General features: G+C 54.6%; 6 protein-coding genes across 6 annotated transcripts; 4 read left to right on the top strand and 2 right to left on the bottom strand.

Annotated features, from left to right (window-relative positions):
* The first annotated feature begins 2 nt into the window (after positions 1–2).
* Positions 3–5528, top strand: CAOG_01984 (cohesin complex subunit). The gene is made up of 15 exons (XM_004364795.2): positions 3–31; positions 510–585; positions 692–730; positions 831–907; positions 978–1763; positions 1865–2131; positions 2214–2386; positions 2488–2724; positions 2804–3227; positions 3346–3429; positions 3542–4252; positions 4373–4516; positions 4611–4766; positions 4870–4950; positions 5040–5528. Exons 1-15 carry the CDS (start codon positions 17–19, stop codon positions 5391–5393), a joined length of 3624 nt encoding a protein of 1207 aa, XP_004364852.2. The 5' UTR covers positions 3–16; the 3' UTR covers positions 5394–5528.
* Positions 5529–5583: 55 nt separating this feature from the next.
* Positions 5584–8917, top strand: CAOG_01983 (hypothetical protein; the record flags this gene model as incomplete). Its single annotated transcript, XM_004364794.2, has 3 exons — positions 5584–7851; positions 7957–8463; positions 8592–8917. The coding sequence occupies 3 exons, from the start codon at positions 5584–5586 to the stop codon at positions 8727–8729; spliced, it is 2913 nt and encodes a 970-aa protein (XP_004364851.1). The 3' UTR covers positions 8730–8917.
* Positions 8918–9000: 83 nt separating this feature from the next.
* On the bottom strand, positions 9001–10745 carry CAOG_01982 (hypothetical protein). The gene is made up of 6 exons (XM_004364793.2): positions 10577–10745; positions 9931–10475; positions 9689–9830; positions 9462–9554; positions 9318–9389; positions 9001–9233 (listed from the first exon to the last, which is right to left on the bottom strand). Exons 1-6 carry the CDS (start codon positions 10644–10646, stop codon positions 9082–9084), a joined length of 1074 nt encoding a protein of 357 aa, XP_004364850.1. The 5' UTR covers positions 10647–10745; the 3' UTR covers positions 9001–9081.
* A 277-nt stretch (positions 10746–11022) lies between these two features.
* Positions 11023–13291, top strand: CAOG_08567 (hypothetical protein). Its single transcript, XM_011271847.1, has 6 exons — positions 11023–11781; positions 11887–11902; positions 11995–12235; positions 12315–12576; positions 12692–12809; positions 12957–13291. The coding sequence occupies exons 1-6, from the start codon at positions 11047–11049 to the stop codon at positions 13103–13105; spliced, it is 1521 nt and encodes a 506-aa protein (XP_011270149.1). The 5' UTR covers positions 11023–11046; the 3' UTR covers positions 13106–13291.
* Positions 13274–15398, top strand: CAOG_08566 (hypothetical protein). The gene is made up of 2 exons (XM_011271846.1): positions 13274–13428; positions 13610–15398. Exon 2 carries the CDS (start codon positions 13629–13631, stop codon positions 15234–15236), a length of 1608 nt encoding a protein of 535 aa, XP_011270148.1. The 5' UTR covers positions 13274–13428; positions 13610–13628; the 3' UTR covers positions 15237–15398.
* Positions 15399–15671: 273 nt separating this feature from the next.
* On the bottom strand, positions 15672–16379 carry CAOG_01979 (peroxiredoxins; the record flags this gene model as incomplete). The annotated part of the gene is made up of 2 exons (XM_004364790.1): positions 15672–15816; positions 15913–16379. The coding sequence occupies 2 exons, from the start codon at positions 16377–16379 to the stop codon at positions 15672–15674; spliced, it is 612 nt and encodes a 203-aa protein (XP_004364847.1).
* Between the last annotated feature and the right edge of the window lie 178 nt (positions 16380–16557).

The following is a 16557-nucleotide window of genomic DNA, read 5'->3' as shown; positions in this document are numbered from 1 at the left end:
CAAAATCCATTCAGCCATGTTCATCAAACAAGTACAGAATGCCGTCTCCCCCTTCGCTGCTCCAATCGCACTTCACCCTCCCCCCTCCATTGGTTTTTTAGCACTACGAAGGCATCATCATCATCATCATCATCTCGCGTTGGACGCCGACACGCCGACTCCAATAGCAGCGTTGGGACCAATGCAGCATTTGAGTTTCCCGCTTTTTTTTTTGTCTTTTTTCTTCGTCTTCTCTTCCTTCTCCCCGTGCTCTCTCGCTCGCTCGGGTCCAGCGACGCTGCGGTGCTGCACCAGCGCACTCGACACACTCTGACCCACACACTCCACGACGGCGCGTCGACCGCTGACTCGACTGCTGCGCTGCGGCGTCGCTTGCAACACGCTGCAACCCAAAAACGCCAAGTTTTCCCGCCAAAATATCACCAATCGATTCTTTTGATTCTGTCTCTGTCGTCTCGTGCTTGTCTCGGCTTCTCACTCACTCCATGTCTGAAAACGCACAATGCCAGGTGACCATGCAGGGCTTTATGAGCTACCGCGACCAGACCATCGTGGAGCCATTCTCGCCAAAGCACAACGTTGTTGGTCAGTCCGCGGCCTCGCTTCACTTTTTTTGCTTGCCCCCTACGGCCGGCTTGTTGGTGTGTCGCTAACGAATGGATTGACGTTGTTGTTGTTCTCATCCACACAGTTGGTCGCAACGGATCGGGCAAGAGCAGCTTGTTCCTGGGTAATGGTTTTCGTGCCATTGAATGCGCTTTTGCTCCGTTTGAACAGTCACCCACTCACTCGACTGCTGCTGCTGGTTTGTTCCGTGTGACACTTCTCAGCCATTCGATTCGTGCTCAATGATCTTGAACCGCCAGCGGAAGAGACACGCAGCCAATTCATCATGAAATTGCTTCATGTAACAACCATTTGGCATTCTGCTGCTTCCAATCTCGACCGCAACACTCACCCTCTCTCACATACAACAGGACGGCGTCGGTGGCACAGCATCCGCGGCATCGGCCATGAACGCGTCCGTCGAGGTTTGCTTTGACAACTCGGACAGCCGCATCCCGATCGACAGCGACGAGGTCACGTTGCGACGAGTGATTGGCATCAAGCGAGACGACTATTACATTGATGGCAAGCACGTCGTCAAGTCGGACGTGATGAATCTCTTTGAGAGCGCGGGCTTTTCCCAGGCAAACCCGTACTACATTGTGCAGCAAGGCAAAATCACAAAGCTGGCTGTGCAAAAGGACGCCGATCGCCTGCAGCTCCTCAAGGACGTGGCTGGCACCAGCGTCTACGACAAGCGCCGTGAAGAGTCCGTCAAGCTGATGGACGAGACGGAAGGGCGCCGCGGCAAGGTCGACGAGATGCTGGCCTACATTGAAGAGCGTCTCCAGGAGCTCGAAGCCGAAAAGAACGAGCTCAAAGACTACCAGCTCTTGGACAAGGAGCGCCGTCGGCTCGAGTACAACATTTACGAGCGCGAGCTGCGCGAGACGCGCGAGCAGCTCGAGGAGCTGGAACGCACCCGCCAGGCCGAGTCTGAAAGCAACCATGCACGCCATGCCGAAGCCATCGAGGTTGGCGACAAGATCAAGCTGATTGACCGCGAATTCAAGGCTCTTGCCGCAAACGTCCGCCTTTTGCAAGATGAGCAGCGCGGACTGCAAGACGATCTTCAGGTGGCCATCAAGGCGCGCGCCAAGGCCGAGCTCGATGCCAAAGATTTGGTTGAAGGTGTTGCTGCGGACAAGACGCGCAAGGCAAGTTTCGAGAGCGAGGAGCAGCAACTGGCAGTTCTTTTATTTGTGTGTGTTTTGCGCCTTGTTTGCTCACAACCTCTTGTTTGACTTGCGAATCGCAGGATCTTCTCGAAAAGGACATTACGCAGCTCCAAAAGCTGATTGCGGATCGCGAAAAGCAGCTCCGAGATACTGTGCCAAAGTACGAGAGCGTGCTCAACCAGCAACAGGCGCTGGAGCAGCAGTTGGCAGAGAGCCAGCGTCGCCGTGATGATTTGACGGCCAAGCAAGGCCGCGGTGCCCAGTTTGCCACAGTGGAGGAGCGTGATGCTTGGCTCAAGCAGGAGCTGGCCACGTTGACCAAGAGTCGTCAAGAAAAGCAAAAGACGGTACGGTCAACAAGTCGTTGCAATATCGTCTTCCATCACAACAGCCGCGCTCACTGGAGTCTATAACTTTGAACGTTTGCAGATTACATCGATGAAAACAGACATCACGCGCCTCTCCCAGACAGTTGAGAGTCAGTCGGGCGAGATTGACGAGCGCGTGGCAGATTTGAAGAAGCGTCAGACCGAAGTCGAGTCTCTCGGCCACCGAAACGCCGAGCTTGTTCGAGCTCGCGATGATGCCATGAACCGTCGCAAGTAAGCCCAGCAGTCATTCTGAGCTGTTTGCGGTTTCGTGTTGTCTTTCTTTTCTTTCCTGGATTCCATTTCACTCAATCCGTCATCGTTCTTGAACAAAGAGCCCTCTGGCAGCAAGATGCCAGCAAAGACGCCGAAATGGAGAATCTGCGAGCCGACTTTGCCAAGGCAGACCGAAACCTGCAGGGCACAATGAGCAAGAGCTTGGCGCAGGCCATCGAAGCCATCGAGCGCATCGCTCGCGAAAAGAACATTTCTGGCGTTCACGGACCGCTGATTGAGCTGTTTCAGTGCGAGGAGGTTTTCCACACTTGCGTTGAGGTGACGGCCGGCAACAGGTAAGGACAGGCCGTTGTGAGCTTTTGGCATTTGGGCTTCAGCAAACTTGTCTGATTGCTTTGTGTGTTTGTTTGTCAGCCTGTTCAACATTGTGGTCGACAACGACGAGATTGCGTCCAAGCTCATCTCGGCCATGAATGCCGAAAAGATTTCTGGCCGTGTCACGTTCATGCCGCTCAACCGACTCGATCCAAAGCCAGTCTCGTACCCGAAAACCAAGGACGCATTACCGCTGGTTGACAAGCTGCAGTACCACCCCATGTTCAAGGGCGCCATCATGCAGATCTTCAACAAGACGCTGATTTGCCGCACCATGGACGTGGCCTCTACGCTTGCCCGCGAGGCCAAGCTCGATTGCATCACGCTGGAGGGTGACCAGGCCCACCGCAAGGGAGCGTTGACGGGCGGCTATCACGACGTCCGCACATCGCGTCTCGAAGCCATGCGTGCCAAGCGCCTGGCCAAGTCCAAGCTGGACTCCATGTCCCAAGAGTCGGCCAAGGCAAGTGCAAAGCCGATGGTGTTTGAGTTTTTTTGTTGTTTTGTGTTTTGGGATTATTTTTTTCGTCGATGGCTGTGTTGGTTCACTTTTTCGATGTTTTTTCTTTCCTTTCGCACAGCTCAAACGAATGGCTGCCTCTGCTGACGAAGAGGTCAACAAGGTTGCCAGCGAGACTCAGCAATCCGAAACGCGCCGCGCTCAGGTTTGTGATTCCTTTCTCCAAAAAAACCCAAACAGCCCCAAACAGCTTAACGTATACGCTTGCACACGGCTCTCACGTTTCATGCTGTTTTTCATCGTTGGTTACTCCACAGCTGGTCGACTCGGATGAAACGCTGCGCCTCGAGTTGCGCGGATTGACCGAAGCGCGTGATGCTGCTCGCGCGAGCTTGGAACAAAAGCAAAAGCAGCTGGCGACGCTGGAGGCTGATTTGGCGACATTGACATCGCAGATTGACTCGTTGAAGGCCGAGGTGGGCACCCAGCTGCTCTCGACGCTGAATGCCGCCGACCAGCAAGAGCTGCGCTCCCTGCTGGACAGCATCCAGTCACTCAAGCAGCAGCTCATGACCAGCTACGAGACGGTGACGCAAGTCCAATCAACCAAGACCCAGCTCGAGTCCGAGTTGCAGCAAAACCTCAAACGCCGACGGGCTGCGCTGGAGGACGAGCTGCGCGTGGTGAGCGAGCGACAGCGCGACACTCTGCTCCAAACGGCCACGCAAACCCACCAAACGACCGTCGGGCAAGTGACGCGCATCCAGGAGCGCCTCGCGCAAGTGGAAGACGCACTTACCACCCAAAACAAGGAGGAGCACACGCTCAAGCAGCAGCTCGACACGATGAAAGACCGCGAGCGCGTGTTGCGAGAGGCGCTGGCCCGCGAGGGCAAGGCCATCGAGAAGATTCTCAACAAGCGCAACCTGCTGCTGCAGCGTCGCGAGGAGTGCACTCGCAAGATTCGCGATCTTGGTTCGCTCCCGACTGAGGCTTTCGACAACTACCAGACGACGCCGTTGCAGCGGGTAAAGGAGAGCGATCGAGGCGATTGCTGTTGCGTTTTTGGTTGATTCGAAGGTTTCGAAAACGAAAGCTCACAATGACATTGTTTGATTTGTCAATTTTCTATCTCGCCCGCTCGTCAGCTGTATGAGCTGCTCAACAAGTGCAACGAGAACCTGCAAAAGTTCAGCCACGTCAACAAGAAGGCCGTGGATCAGTACATGAACTTTTCTTCGCAGCGACAAATGCTGCTCGAGCGCAAGCAAGACTTGGACAAAGGCGATCAGGTATGTTGTTTCTTGTGTGCCACTCCGTTTCTCTTCTCGGCAATGCTCTGTGAAGTCTCGACGCTCACGTCCAACACCAATCCTGTCAACGCAGGCCATCAAGGAACTCTTGGAAAGCTTGGACCATCGCAAGGACGCTGCCATTCAACTGACCTTCCAGCAGGTCGCCAAAAACCTGACGGATGTGTTTGCCGAGCTTGTTCCTGGCGGCCATGCGAAGCTGGTCATGCAGCTCAAGGATGCACGCGAAGTAGGTGGCTTGTTGCTTTTTCGGTTGTGGTTGTTTCTTTCTCTGTTGTGTGTTGGAACATGCCGTCGCCTGACCCGTTCTGTATCTTGCGCGTGATTTCCAGCTCGAGGCCGAGCAAGCTTCGCGAAGTGGCGATTCACGCCGTCTGCCCCCTGTTGAGGCGTATGTCGGAGTTTCCATTCATGTGAGTCTGCATTCTTCCTCCTTGCCGATTCTTCTTTATCTGCTCTCGTGCTCACCTTTTGCAAGCTTGTCGTTGCCGTCATCATTTAGGTTTCTTTCACGGGCAAGTCCAGCGAAACACATCTCATGCAACAGCTGTCTGGCGGCCAAAAAACACTGGTGGCGCTTGCGCTCATTTTCGCGATTCAGCGCTGCGATCCGGCCCCGTTCTACTTGTTCGATGAGCTCGATCAGGCGCTGGACGAGACGCATCGCACTGCTGTCGCAGCCATGATCCACCGACTCTCGGACCGAGCGCAGTTCTTGACCACGACGTTCAAGCCCGAAATGCTGAAAGATGCTGACAAGGTCTATGCCGTGACCCATCGCAACAAGGTGTCGTACATTGATTGCGTCTCGAGGGCAGCAGCGCTCGACTTTATCGCCGAAGGAGGCGACAGTTGAGCGCACTTTGTTCGGAGCGTTTTCTTTTGTTGTTGTTTTTTTGCGATTTGTTAAGCTTCTGCCGAGCGTCTGCGATGCGATGCGATTCGTCTTGTCGTTTTCTTATTGAACATTGTAATAAAGTTGTTGCTTACCTTTTTTGAAATTGATTTTCGTTCACTTTCTGAGAAGTTCAGTCTTTGTTGTCACAATGCCGCCGCCACCGCCGCCGCCGATGCCACCGCCGCCCCCTCCGCCCGGCGAGGCTGACGAGGACGACTTTGACGACGATCAGGATCACCTTGAGCTTGACAGCAGCCGTGCGATCGACGGAGCCGCGCCACCACCGCCCCCGCCACCGGCCAACAACGACGACGACGACGACGATGATGATGAATCTGACGATCAGCAAGCCAACGACGACGATCAAGATGACCAAGATGATGACAGTGATGGTGATGATCATCCATCCAACGACCAGGACGACGACGACGACGACGAGGACAATCATGTTGCCGAGCCAATGCTGGACGAGTCCACTGCAGCAGACCACCACCATCATCATCATGGTGATCATCACGATGACACTGTCAACCGTGCTCATCACGATGCCGATGCTGGCAGCATCCGAACAAGAGACCCGCGCGAGGCTGCGATCGACCTCGCATGGATTCGCGTCACGCCAGCCACGAAAGGACTGCTCGAGGCGCCGTTCGCAGACGGATACGACCGTGGCGCAGTGACTGTGCGACCCAAGCTGACAAACGCGTACCATGCCAACGCCATCACGGGCGAGACGTCCTGGCTGCGCCCGCGGGCTGCACGAGAAGCAGAGCAAGCAGAGCAAGAGCGGACTGCTGCCAGAAAGGGGCCGGTCTCAGACACTCAGACGACTCATGCTGAGACCAACAACAAGAAGAAGAGCGACACGGCGTGGCTCACTTTCCAGATTGTCGACAGCCAGGGCAAGAATGGCTTGTTCTACTATGTGAATACGGATACCGGCGTCGCGACCTGGACGTGCCCGCCGGAGGTTGAAGCGGACGAGCTCGCCATGCTGGAACGCAAGATGGCGTGGCTGCAGCTCCGCGAACGCCAGGCGCAGGAACAGGCCGGCAAAGTCAAGCGCCGTGGCGAGGACGCGATCGATCGCGCAGCGGCCAAGATTGCGCAGCGCAAGGCCCGCATCAAATCCACGCAGCCCGTGGAAGGCACCGATTGGATTGTTGTGCACACTGTGAAAGACGGCGTCTTTTACTTTAACCAGGCCACGCGAGAGTCCGAGCGGGACGAGCCGGACGAGGTCACCGAGGCGCTCATGAACATGATGATGGCCGAAGAGGCGCGACTTGACGAGGCAGAGCGGCAGGCGAATGGACAGTCTGCGATCGCTGGCGTGGACGGGGAAGGCCGGGAAAAGCGAGAGCATGAACACGACGACGACGACGACGACGACGACGACGTCGACAACGACCACAGCAACAACGACGGTGCCAGCAACCGGAGCTCCAAGCGCCCAAAGTTGGATGATGGTGACAACACGGACTCTCCCGTGTTTGACGCTGCCTCCATGACCGAGGAAGAGCGCGTGCGCTTGTTCCAAGCGATGCTGGCAGAGCGCAAAGTGTCCATCTTCTCCACATGGGAGACGGAAAGTGCAGCGCTCGCCAAGGATCCGCGATTCGCACTCGTTGCCGCAAAAGACCAGCGCAACGTGTTTGAGGCTTGGCTAGCTTCGCGTGTTGACGAACAAAAGCAACAGCGCTCCCTCGAGAAAACCCAGCTTCGAACCAAGTTTGTCGATTTGCTGCTGGCGGCCAAACTGACTCACCGCTCTCGTTGGACGGATTTTGCGCTCAAGTTTGCGCGCGATCCTCGATTTAAGGCGATTGACAAGCACAAGGATCGCGAGGACATTTTTGTCGACTTTTTGCGAAAGGGCAAGGCCGGGCCAAACGGCGTCATTGTCGACAATCCGTTTGCGACTGCTTCAGCAGCATCGTCAGCATCTTCAGCAGCTTCGACCTCGTCGTCCAGCAGAAAGGCGCCTTCTTCTGCTGCCAGCAGTACCTCATCAGCAGGCTCGAGCAAGGGCTCTGCTAGTGTGCTCGACGCGGCAGGAATCAAGCAGCAGTTCATGGCGTTACTTCGTGAAGGGCTGCCTGATGTCGACTCGCGGACGCGCTGGTGGGATGTCAAGCATCGCGTGAGTCGTGATCCGCGGTACGACCAAGTTGGGTCGGCGACCAAGCGAGAGGATTACTTTGAAGAGTATGTCCAGCTGCGAAAGAAGGAAACGATTTCGCCCGAGGAAGAGCGACGCCAGCGCGAAGAGCGCGCCATCCGAGAGCGAGAGGCCAAGTTGCGCACCGAGCGGTTGCAGACCCAGCGCCGCAACGATCGCAACCAGTCTGCGCGAATTGACGCAGTTGTCGAGCAGTACGATGCCTTGCTTGCGGAAACAGTGCGGCGACCAGATGTAAGTGTGTGTGTTGAGGACTTTTTTGTGTGGATTTGCTTCCATCCTGGTATTTTCTTCCCTCGTGATGGTTGCTCAACAACTTTGTCGTGCTTGCAACTACAGATCACTTGGGAACACTTTCAATCATTGCTGGAACAAGACTCCCGCGCGGATCTCTTCCGCAACCTGAGCAGCATAGACCTTCGAGAACGATTTGAGGCGCGCGTTGATGCCCTCGTGTTGCAGTCGTCGCAGGCGTTCCATGCCATGGTCCGCGAGACGTTGCAAGGTGCCATCAAGTCGGCCGTTGCAGAGCAACGCGATCCTGAAATGACCTTGTCCACATCCCTCGCGGATGCAATGCCATTGCTTGAGCAACACACCGATTTCAAGCGACTGGTCAAGTTACCCCTGGTGGTGGATGAGCCCAGTGACGAAGAATTGGCGGCAATGCAAAGCGGCCTTGCCAGGCTCGAAGCGCAGTATGCCGAGGCGATTCGATTCGTTTCGAATGAGTGTCGAGAGGAGTTTCAGCAGCTTCTCACAGAGACCAAGAGCATTAGTTACAAAACGCAGGAATCCTGCGAAGCTCGACCATACGAGTTTGAGCGTCTGTTAGCAACACTTTCCGTAAGTCGGTTGCTCTGAGATGCGGAGGATGAGGAGGGCGGAGGGAGCGTGTGGTTTTGACGTTGTTCGTGTCGTTTTTGGTGTTGCTCGAGTTTGCTAACGTGCATGATGGGATGATTTTTGGTCAGAATGATCTGCGATTCCACATGCTTGCAAGTATGGAGGATCGTCGCACTCAATGGGTCCGTGATTATATTCGACGGCTGCATGAAATTGGACCACCTGCTGCCCCCACTGCTCCCAAAGCAATGGATACTGGACGATAACCTTGCCAAGAGGTTTTCGATCGTAGTTTCTTTTGTTTGGATGAAATTGTGCAATTCCCCCCCTTTTTTTGTTTGTTTTGGATTCTCGCTTCTTGTTCTTGTAATTGAAGCTCTCTGGATGAAAACTGTACACGGAGGACGAACGTTTCTGCTTTGCACAAAAGTCCTATGCATTTCCGTCTCTGTTTGTTTGTTTGCCGAGGTCTTTTCTTGCTGTCGGATTCGAGCACGACTGAGCGAAAACGCGAGTTGTCTGACAAAATCTAGCTGGTACGCAACACAACGCCGTATGTATTGCATGCCAAAGAATGCACACCACAATGTATCATGTGAAGACACTCCAAAAAGTGCATTAAAATTTGACGACCTTGGTTTTGGCCTTTGCCTTGGCTGGAGCGCGTACAAACAAGTCTGCATCCTTTTCAGCGGACAGCTGGAGACCGTCATCCTCAGGGTTGGACTGCGCTGTTGCTGCTTGGATGGTGTATGTGCGCGGTTGTTGTCCTGCAAAAAAGCGAAACAGGACACGCGCCGATGAGCAGGAGCTGCACGGAACGAAATTGGTCAAAAAGCAGCAATGTGGCAAACCTTTCAGCCGGGGATGATCAGGGCAATCCTTCGCAAGATGACGAACAGATGTGCAGTGGGTACACGAGCCGCCTAGAATCAGAGAGTGGATTAGAAGAGCAACGAGAGCGGCGCGTATGTCAGGACGCTCGTGAAAAACGTTACCATCGGGATACATGCCGCGTGGATTGTCCGGGCAAAACTTTGACAAATGGCCAGTCTTTCTGCAAACAAAGCACATTGCGAAAGGCATCGCTCCTATAGCGTGTCACGAGACAAGCAAACAAACCAAAACAAGTCACGAACCCATTACATACAAAAAAAGTCGGTGAGCTCGCAATTCTTTCTCCTTTCAGAGCCGAGACGACCAATCAACAACCGCGCGCTCATACCAGATGGATTCGGAACTCGGCATGACTTGGTGGTGTGCTCGGTCGAGCCACAAGCATAGCACAGGCCAGTGGCGTCCGAAACCGTCTTGCCGGCCTTGCACTCGCTCACCGAATGGCCCTTCTTTCGGCAGTTAAAGCAAATCTGATTGCAAGCGACAAATGAAGTGAAGCGAATGAGTCCACCGTGATCATCATCATCATCCAATACACGACAGGTTTCGTCGGGGTAGTTTTGCGCTTACCTGCTTGCTCAGACCGCGTCGCAAACGCCTGGCATTGACATCCTTCTCGTGCCTCGTCAGTCGCTTTGGCTGTGCACTGTCCTGCGCTGGCTCACTGCGCTCGCGAGCCGCCTCTGCTGGGAATGCCAGATCGGTTGCCTGCGTGCCTGGCGCTGCGGCAGTAGCAGCAGCGGTTTCCGCGTCTGCGCCGGTGGCGTCCATTGTCTGCAAAATGTCTGCAGCGGTCGGCGGCTTGTTGAAAGCGAGCAGTGGCTCTGCGTCGTTTGCTGGGGTCAACAGGGCGAGTCGTGACGGCTTGGCACTGGCACTGGCATTGGCACTGGCATTGGCAAGGTTGCTCTTGCTCTTGTTCTTGTTCTTGTGCTTGACGATGCGCGCGTCTGCGGCGTCCGCAGTGGCCTTGGGCGGCATCCCACCGCTTCCTGATGCATCGGTGCCAGAGCTTGTCGTCGTCGGGTGGTTGAGGTGCCTTGGCTTTGGCTTTGGGCGCGGTGCGTTCGGATCCTCGCCGTAGTGCTCGCGACCGGCCTTTGGGAGCTCTGCCGCTGCCCAACCCCAACCCCCACCACCAAAAACAAGTGAGTATGACAGTTTGCTGTGGATCATCCATCCTCATCGGCTGAGTCGCTCGTTCCTTGTGCCTTACAGTTGACCAGGTCCGTCCACGAGGTCGCCTCCACATGTGTCTTCCTGCCAGGCCGTGCAAACCGCGTCATATCTCGTCTCTATTCCTTGTGTTATGAATACAGAAATCAGGAGAGGCTCTCAGAGGGGTTGATTTGGGTCTCGAACGTTTGATGGCTTAGAAAACGCAAAGCCAAAATAAGGAGTGTCAAACAAACCGAGAATTCTCAGACAAGGAGCAGCAAAAACACACAAAAACACTTGCACTTGTTCAATGAGCGTACATTTTACTTGTAGATCTGCAAAAGCACTGGATTTACGAAGCTGATCGTCTCAGTGAGATCAAAGCTCTGAGACTCTCAGTCGTCCGTCTCTCTCTCTCTTTCTTCACTCTCTCTCTCTCTCGTTCTCTTCTCTATTCTTTGATTAACCTGTTATTCTTATTTACTGGAGTTTGTCACTCACTCTCGATTCTGCACAACAGAACAATACATGTCTCGACGGGATCAGCAGAGCAACTACAACAGCAGCCGCATGGTGGCATCGGCAGGCCGACCGAGCGCCAACCACCGCAACACCACGGCGTCTGCGGGGTCCAAGCACCAGCAGCACAAGCAGGCGCCAACCGCTGGCCGAGGCGGACGCGGTGCTGCAGCTGCAGCTGGAGCGGGACGAGCGGCTGGACCGAGGCGGATGCGACACGAGGACGACGGCGACGACGAGGACGAAGACACGCAGCGCGTCATGCGAAGGATGCAAGCATTCGATGATCAAGATAACGACGATGACGATGACGATCACGATGGCGAGAGCGATCTGAGCGAGGAGGACGAGGACGAGGACGAAGATGAGCTGCGAATGCGCGCGCGAGCCAGAATGATGAGCGCGACCAAGGCAAGCTCAAGGCGTCAACGAGACGACAGTGCTCAAGATGATGACCAAGATGACGACGATGACGAAGACGACGAGCTGGACGATGAGGACGAGGATGAAGACGAGGACGATTACTACAGCGAGAACGACGACATGTCCGACGATGACTATTATAGCGATGACAATGGCACCAATGACAAGAACAACACCAAGAAGGTACAAAGTGGCGCAAAGTCAAAGCCAGGGAAGGCTGCGATGGATGCGAGCGACGAGGACGACGAGGACGAAGACGAAGACGAAGACGACCAAGAATCAGACGATGAGAACGAAGAAGATGCAGATCAGGCCAAATTGGTAAGAGGACAAATCGTGTGCGGAGGATCAGTAGAAGCGCCAGAGACCTGCTGCTCATTTCTCTGCATTTTGCAAACCATTGGGACTTGTTCTTGCCTTGTTCAGGCCAAGATCCGAGAAGGTATGTTGGTTTCTGCAGACACACTTCCTCTGCCTTGTTTTTGACGTCGATGCGTATACTCACCACTCTTGACTGCACTTCCCTGGTCATAGAACTCGCGTCTGTCCCGTTCGACGAGCTTCAGCGTATTCGCGAAAAAGTTGGCGCGAAAAAGTTTGACAAAATGTTCAGCATGTCGGGCGCACTTGCTGACGACAGCGATGATGAAGAGCAGCGTAAACCAGCAAAAAGGCAACCAGCGCGTGCGGAATCTGCCCCGTTCGGCAAGAGCTTGAAGCGACGTGCTGAAGAACCGGCTTATGGCGACCACAACGGGTCTCGCAAAAAGAATCAGTATGTCAACGAGATTGCGCGCCATTGCTGTTCGTCTGTGTCGGTCACTTACCTGTCCTTCATTTTCCCTCGCCATTAGACCCGAGGAAGTCTCGTCCAAAAAGCGTGTCGATACCCTGCGCAACGTAGTTCCACTAACAGCCGAGGCGAAAGCACGCCGCTTGCGACGCGATCCTCGCTTTGACAGCTTGAGCGGCAACTTTAACGCCAACCTGTTTGAAAAGAGCTACGGATTTGTGAACGAAATGAAGACACGAGAAATGAAGGAGGTCAGCGCAGCCGCCAAGAAGGAACGCAATCCCGAGCGGCTCGAGGAGATCAAGTCTACGCTTGCACGCATGGTATGTTTTTTGGAAGCTTGCTTGTGCGAGTGTTGCTGAAGAGAGTCGAAAAGATGGGGAGAAGACGGCATTCCAACTTTTTGTTGTTTGCGTCGGTCGGTTCCTTGCACGATAGAAACAAGACCGTGCCAAGGAAGAGCAAGAACGGCAGCGCCGTCATTTCAAGGCCGAGCGCAACCGACAGGAACGAGACTTGGTCAAGCAGGGCAAGACGCCGTTCTTCCTCAAGAAGAGTAAGTTTTTGTTTCGTGGATTTCGGGGTTTGAGGGTTTTCTGTCGTCTCGAGTTGGGGGGGGGTGTGTGTGTGCTTTTGTTGATTTCAATTGTTGTTCTTGAACTACTCACGATTTGCTGATGCTCATTTTTTGGCGACCATTCAGGCGACGAGCGCAAGTTGGAGGCTGTGCAGCGGTTCAACCAGCTCAAGTCGTCTGGCCAGCTCAACAAGTTCCTCGAAAAGAAGCGCCGTCGCAATGCTGCCAAGGACCACACTTCCGTGCCGTATGCGCGCCGCGGTGGGGACGAGTGAGCTGTTCTGAGCAGATGCGGTTCGACTCGAGCAGCATCCTATCTGATTCTTGTGATTCCTGTGATTCTTGAGCTATTCACTGTACTTCTTGTTATTATTTCTTTTTCCCCCACAAACTCTTCATCGATTCATTTTTCCCCATCGCTTTTTTTCCCAGTCTTATTTTTGTAGGCTTTTGTTGTTGGTTTGTTTTTGTTGGTTTTCCATTCGTTTCGTTTTCAATGTTCTTTCGTTTCATTCTCCTCTTCTTTTCGACGCAGCACTTTTATCTCAACAAAATGAGCTCTGGATTATTGTTTTCAGAGGTTATTGTTGCGTTGTCGGTGAGGCGAGCCGAACTTGGATCGACTTGTGGCTTTGCATTGTGACGTAGCGCGATTTTGTTTCCCCACCAACCAACAACTCAAACAACAAACGCCCAACATTCAAGGGGTCGTCTCCCGTCACACACACACATGCACTCGGTCACTCACTCTTATTCACTCACTACTATTTTTGTATCAGAAACCTCTTGCCTCTGACGATGGTGCAAGTCAAGCCAGGGATGCCGCTGCTCGGTTTGGTGAGCGTCGCGACACTGCTGCTGCTACTGCTCGGCGCGCCGTCGGAGGTCGCTGCAGACTCGGCGTGCCGCTTTGCTGGGCAGTACACCACCAGCCAGATCTACTCGGACGCGTCTCTCCGCGCGCAGTTTGTCTCGCAGTGGCTCAGCCAGGAGGCCAACTTTGTGCGCCACGCCGGAGTCGACCCGCTCACTGGGCTCACCCTCGACGGCCAGCGACTCGACGTCAAGACAGGCCTCCCGCTCGGACTCCCGCACCAGTTCACAGCCGCGAGCAAGGAGAGCCTCCATCTGGCCATCCTGGCGCGCGTGCTCTGGGGTGACGGGCGAGCCAGCGTCTTTTACTCGGTCGACGAGGCACTCCAAGTGCTCGACACCAAGATGACCTCGCTCGAGAAATTCGCTGCAAAGTACCCGGGCTTTGCCGGGTTTCTCCCGTGGGTGTACGTCGTCGATGGCGAGCTGACCCCGACCGACGATTTCGTCAACAAAGTCCCCGCGCTGGACAATGGCGAAATGTTCTGGGGCGCATTTGCCGTCGCTGAAGTGCTTCGCGATCGCTATCCCGCGCAACAGCCGCTGCAGGCGCGCTGGGAAAACTTTTGGCAAACCATGGCAAACAACTCGGCCAGGGTCTTTTACAACGGCAACGGTCTTGTCCGTGCAGTCACCGTCCTGACCAACCAGAGCCTCCCGCCGTCCATGAACACGTACTCCCTCCCGCCCGGCCCGTGTGTCAACTGCTTTCTGACAGACCCCTATGAAGGCGAGCTGTTTGTGATCATGATGTACGTGTTTGGCGGTCTGACCAATATTGACGGCACGTTGCTCTGGGCAAACAAGGCCCCCATGATTCAGCCCGTGGACTTGCAAATCCCGCAGTCGAATGCCACGTTCACCGTCCAGCGAGGCTGGTGGTTTTCGTCCCACGAAACCTGGAAGTACATGATGCTGCCTTACGTCCTCTCGCCCACGAACTACCGAGTCTTCCTCAATGGCGAGCGTGCACGCACCCACTTTTCTGCCAATTCGAACCCCGCCATCAGCGGACTCTTTGCGTCGGTGAGCGGCTGGGCTGCGACCAACGACCAAGACACTGGCTACTTTTCCGACTGCGGCATTCAGCAGATTGCCTTCAACAATGTGACCCACGACATGCTCGTCACCCCATACGGCGCCTTCCCAGTCATTCTCGCGAGCCAGCCGGAGGGATTTGCATGGCTCCACAACATGATTTCCGCGCAGCGCGGTCAGAACTGCTTTGGCACAACCGAGTCCATGCTGTTGAACGGATCGTACGTTTCGCCGTTGGTGACGTGGGATTCAAAGATTACCACTGTGGTTGCGGCCCTTGGTGGCATTTCCGACATTACCGAGTGGTATCTCGGGGCACGGGGCAAGCTCAGTGATTGGACCTTCCAAGTGGAGGTCCTGTGGAGCCAAGCTTTTACTCTGCCGCTCAAGGGCGAAGACCTCCCGTACGCGCTTCCTCAATCGACAATTCCCGTGTTGGCAGACGACTTTACGAGCTGCAGTGCCAGCTCTTCGCCCTGTGTTTTCAAAGTCTGAACAAGCATGAGTAGAACTTTTGATTACACGTCCATGAAGTGTGTGGATTGTTTTGTTTGCAATGTCATGTGTGGTCTGTGCATCAGTTTTGTATTTGTGTCGACTTGATGTGAACTGCAGAGCGCAATAGTGCCACGACAACAACCAGTTCCCATCGCAGAAGAGGCGACATTTTTTTGTTTGTTTTTAAGCAGCCTTGTTGAAGAACTCCTTGGAGGCCTTGACGTCGGGCTTGATCTGAGCATAGAACAATGAACACGAGTGAGCAACAACCAAAAAAAAAAAAGAGACAGTCGGTGGGCAGAGGGGGGTGCGACGATTCGACAATCGTACCGTGTTGCTGCCAGGGGTCCAGCCAGCGGGGCAAACTGTAGAGTAACATGGAGGGTTTTCAGCCAAAAGTTGAATCTAATCTGCACCACCACACAGACAAAATCAGCCTGTCATACCTTCGCCGTGCTTGTCGGTGAACTGGAAAGCCTGGAGAAGTCGCAGGGTCTCGTCGACAGAGCGGCCAACAGGCAAATCGTTGACGGTGATCTGGCGGACCTTGCTCTTGGGGTCGATGATGAACAGACCGCTGTGGAATTCAGACAAGTTGCAAGGAGGGGGGGGAAGTGAGTTTGCGAGTTTCAAACCAACGAAACAAACAAAAATTCAATCAATGGCGGCCTACCGGAGAGCAATGCCCTCGGTGGGGAGGAGAACACCGTAGGATGCAGAAATGCTCTTGGTAATGTCAGCAAGCAGGGGAATGTTCATCTTGCCAAGACCGCCCTCCTTGCGAGGAGTGTTGATCCAGGCGAGGTGGGAAAAGTGCGAGTCGACCGAGACACCGACGACCTCGGCGCCGAGGTTGCGGAACTCTTGCACGCGATCGCTGAATGCGATAATCTCGGTCGGGCAGACAAACGTAAAGTCGAGCGGGTAGAAGAAGAGCACGAGCCACTTGCCCTGGTAATCGGACAGCTTGATGTTGACAAACTGGCCATCGACCACAGCCTTGCCCGAGAAGTGAGGCGCAAGTTGCTGCACAGCCACTTGGGAAGCGGCAACTGCAGCCGGAGCAGCGCCAGAGGCCTGTTTGTTCACACGATCAAAGCCAATCGGAGCAGGGTGAGAAGGATGTGAGTATGGGGGCATCAACCATCCAACAAAGCTCGTCGTCCTATTCTTTTGCATTTGCATTTGCTTTGTTTGGTCCTACCATGAAACGCGCGGGAACGCAGGCAGCAGCAGCAGCGGGAAGGACGGCGCGAACTGTCAAAATGGCAGAACGAATGAAACGGGTGAGACAAGAGCCAAAACACAACGACAATGG

Source organism: Capsaspora owczarzaki (assembly GCF_000151315.2).
Source record: "Capsaspora owczarzaki ATCC 30864 unplaced genomic scaffold supercont2.2, whole genome shotgun sequence".
NCBI lineage: Eukaryota > Filasterea > Ministeriida > Capsasporidae > Capsaspora > Capsaspora owczarzaki.
This window is presented reverse-complemented; position numbering and strand designations above follow the sequence as displayed.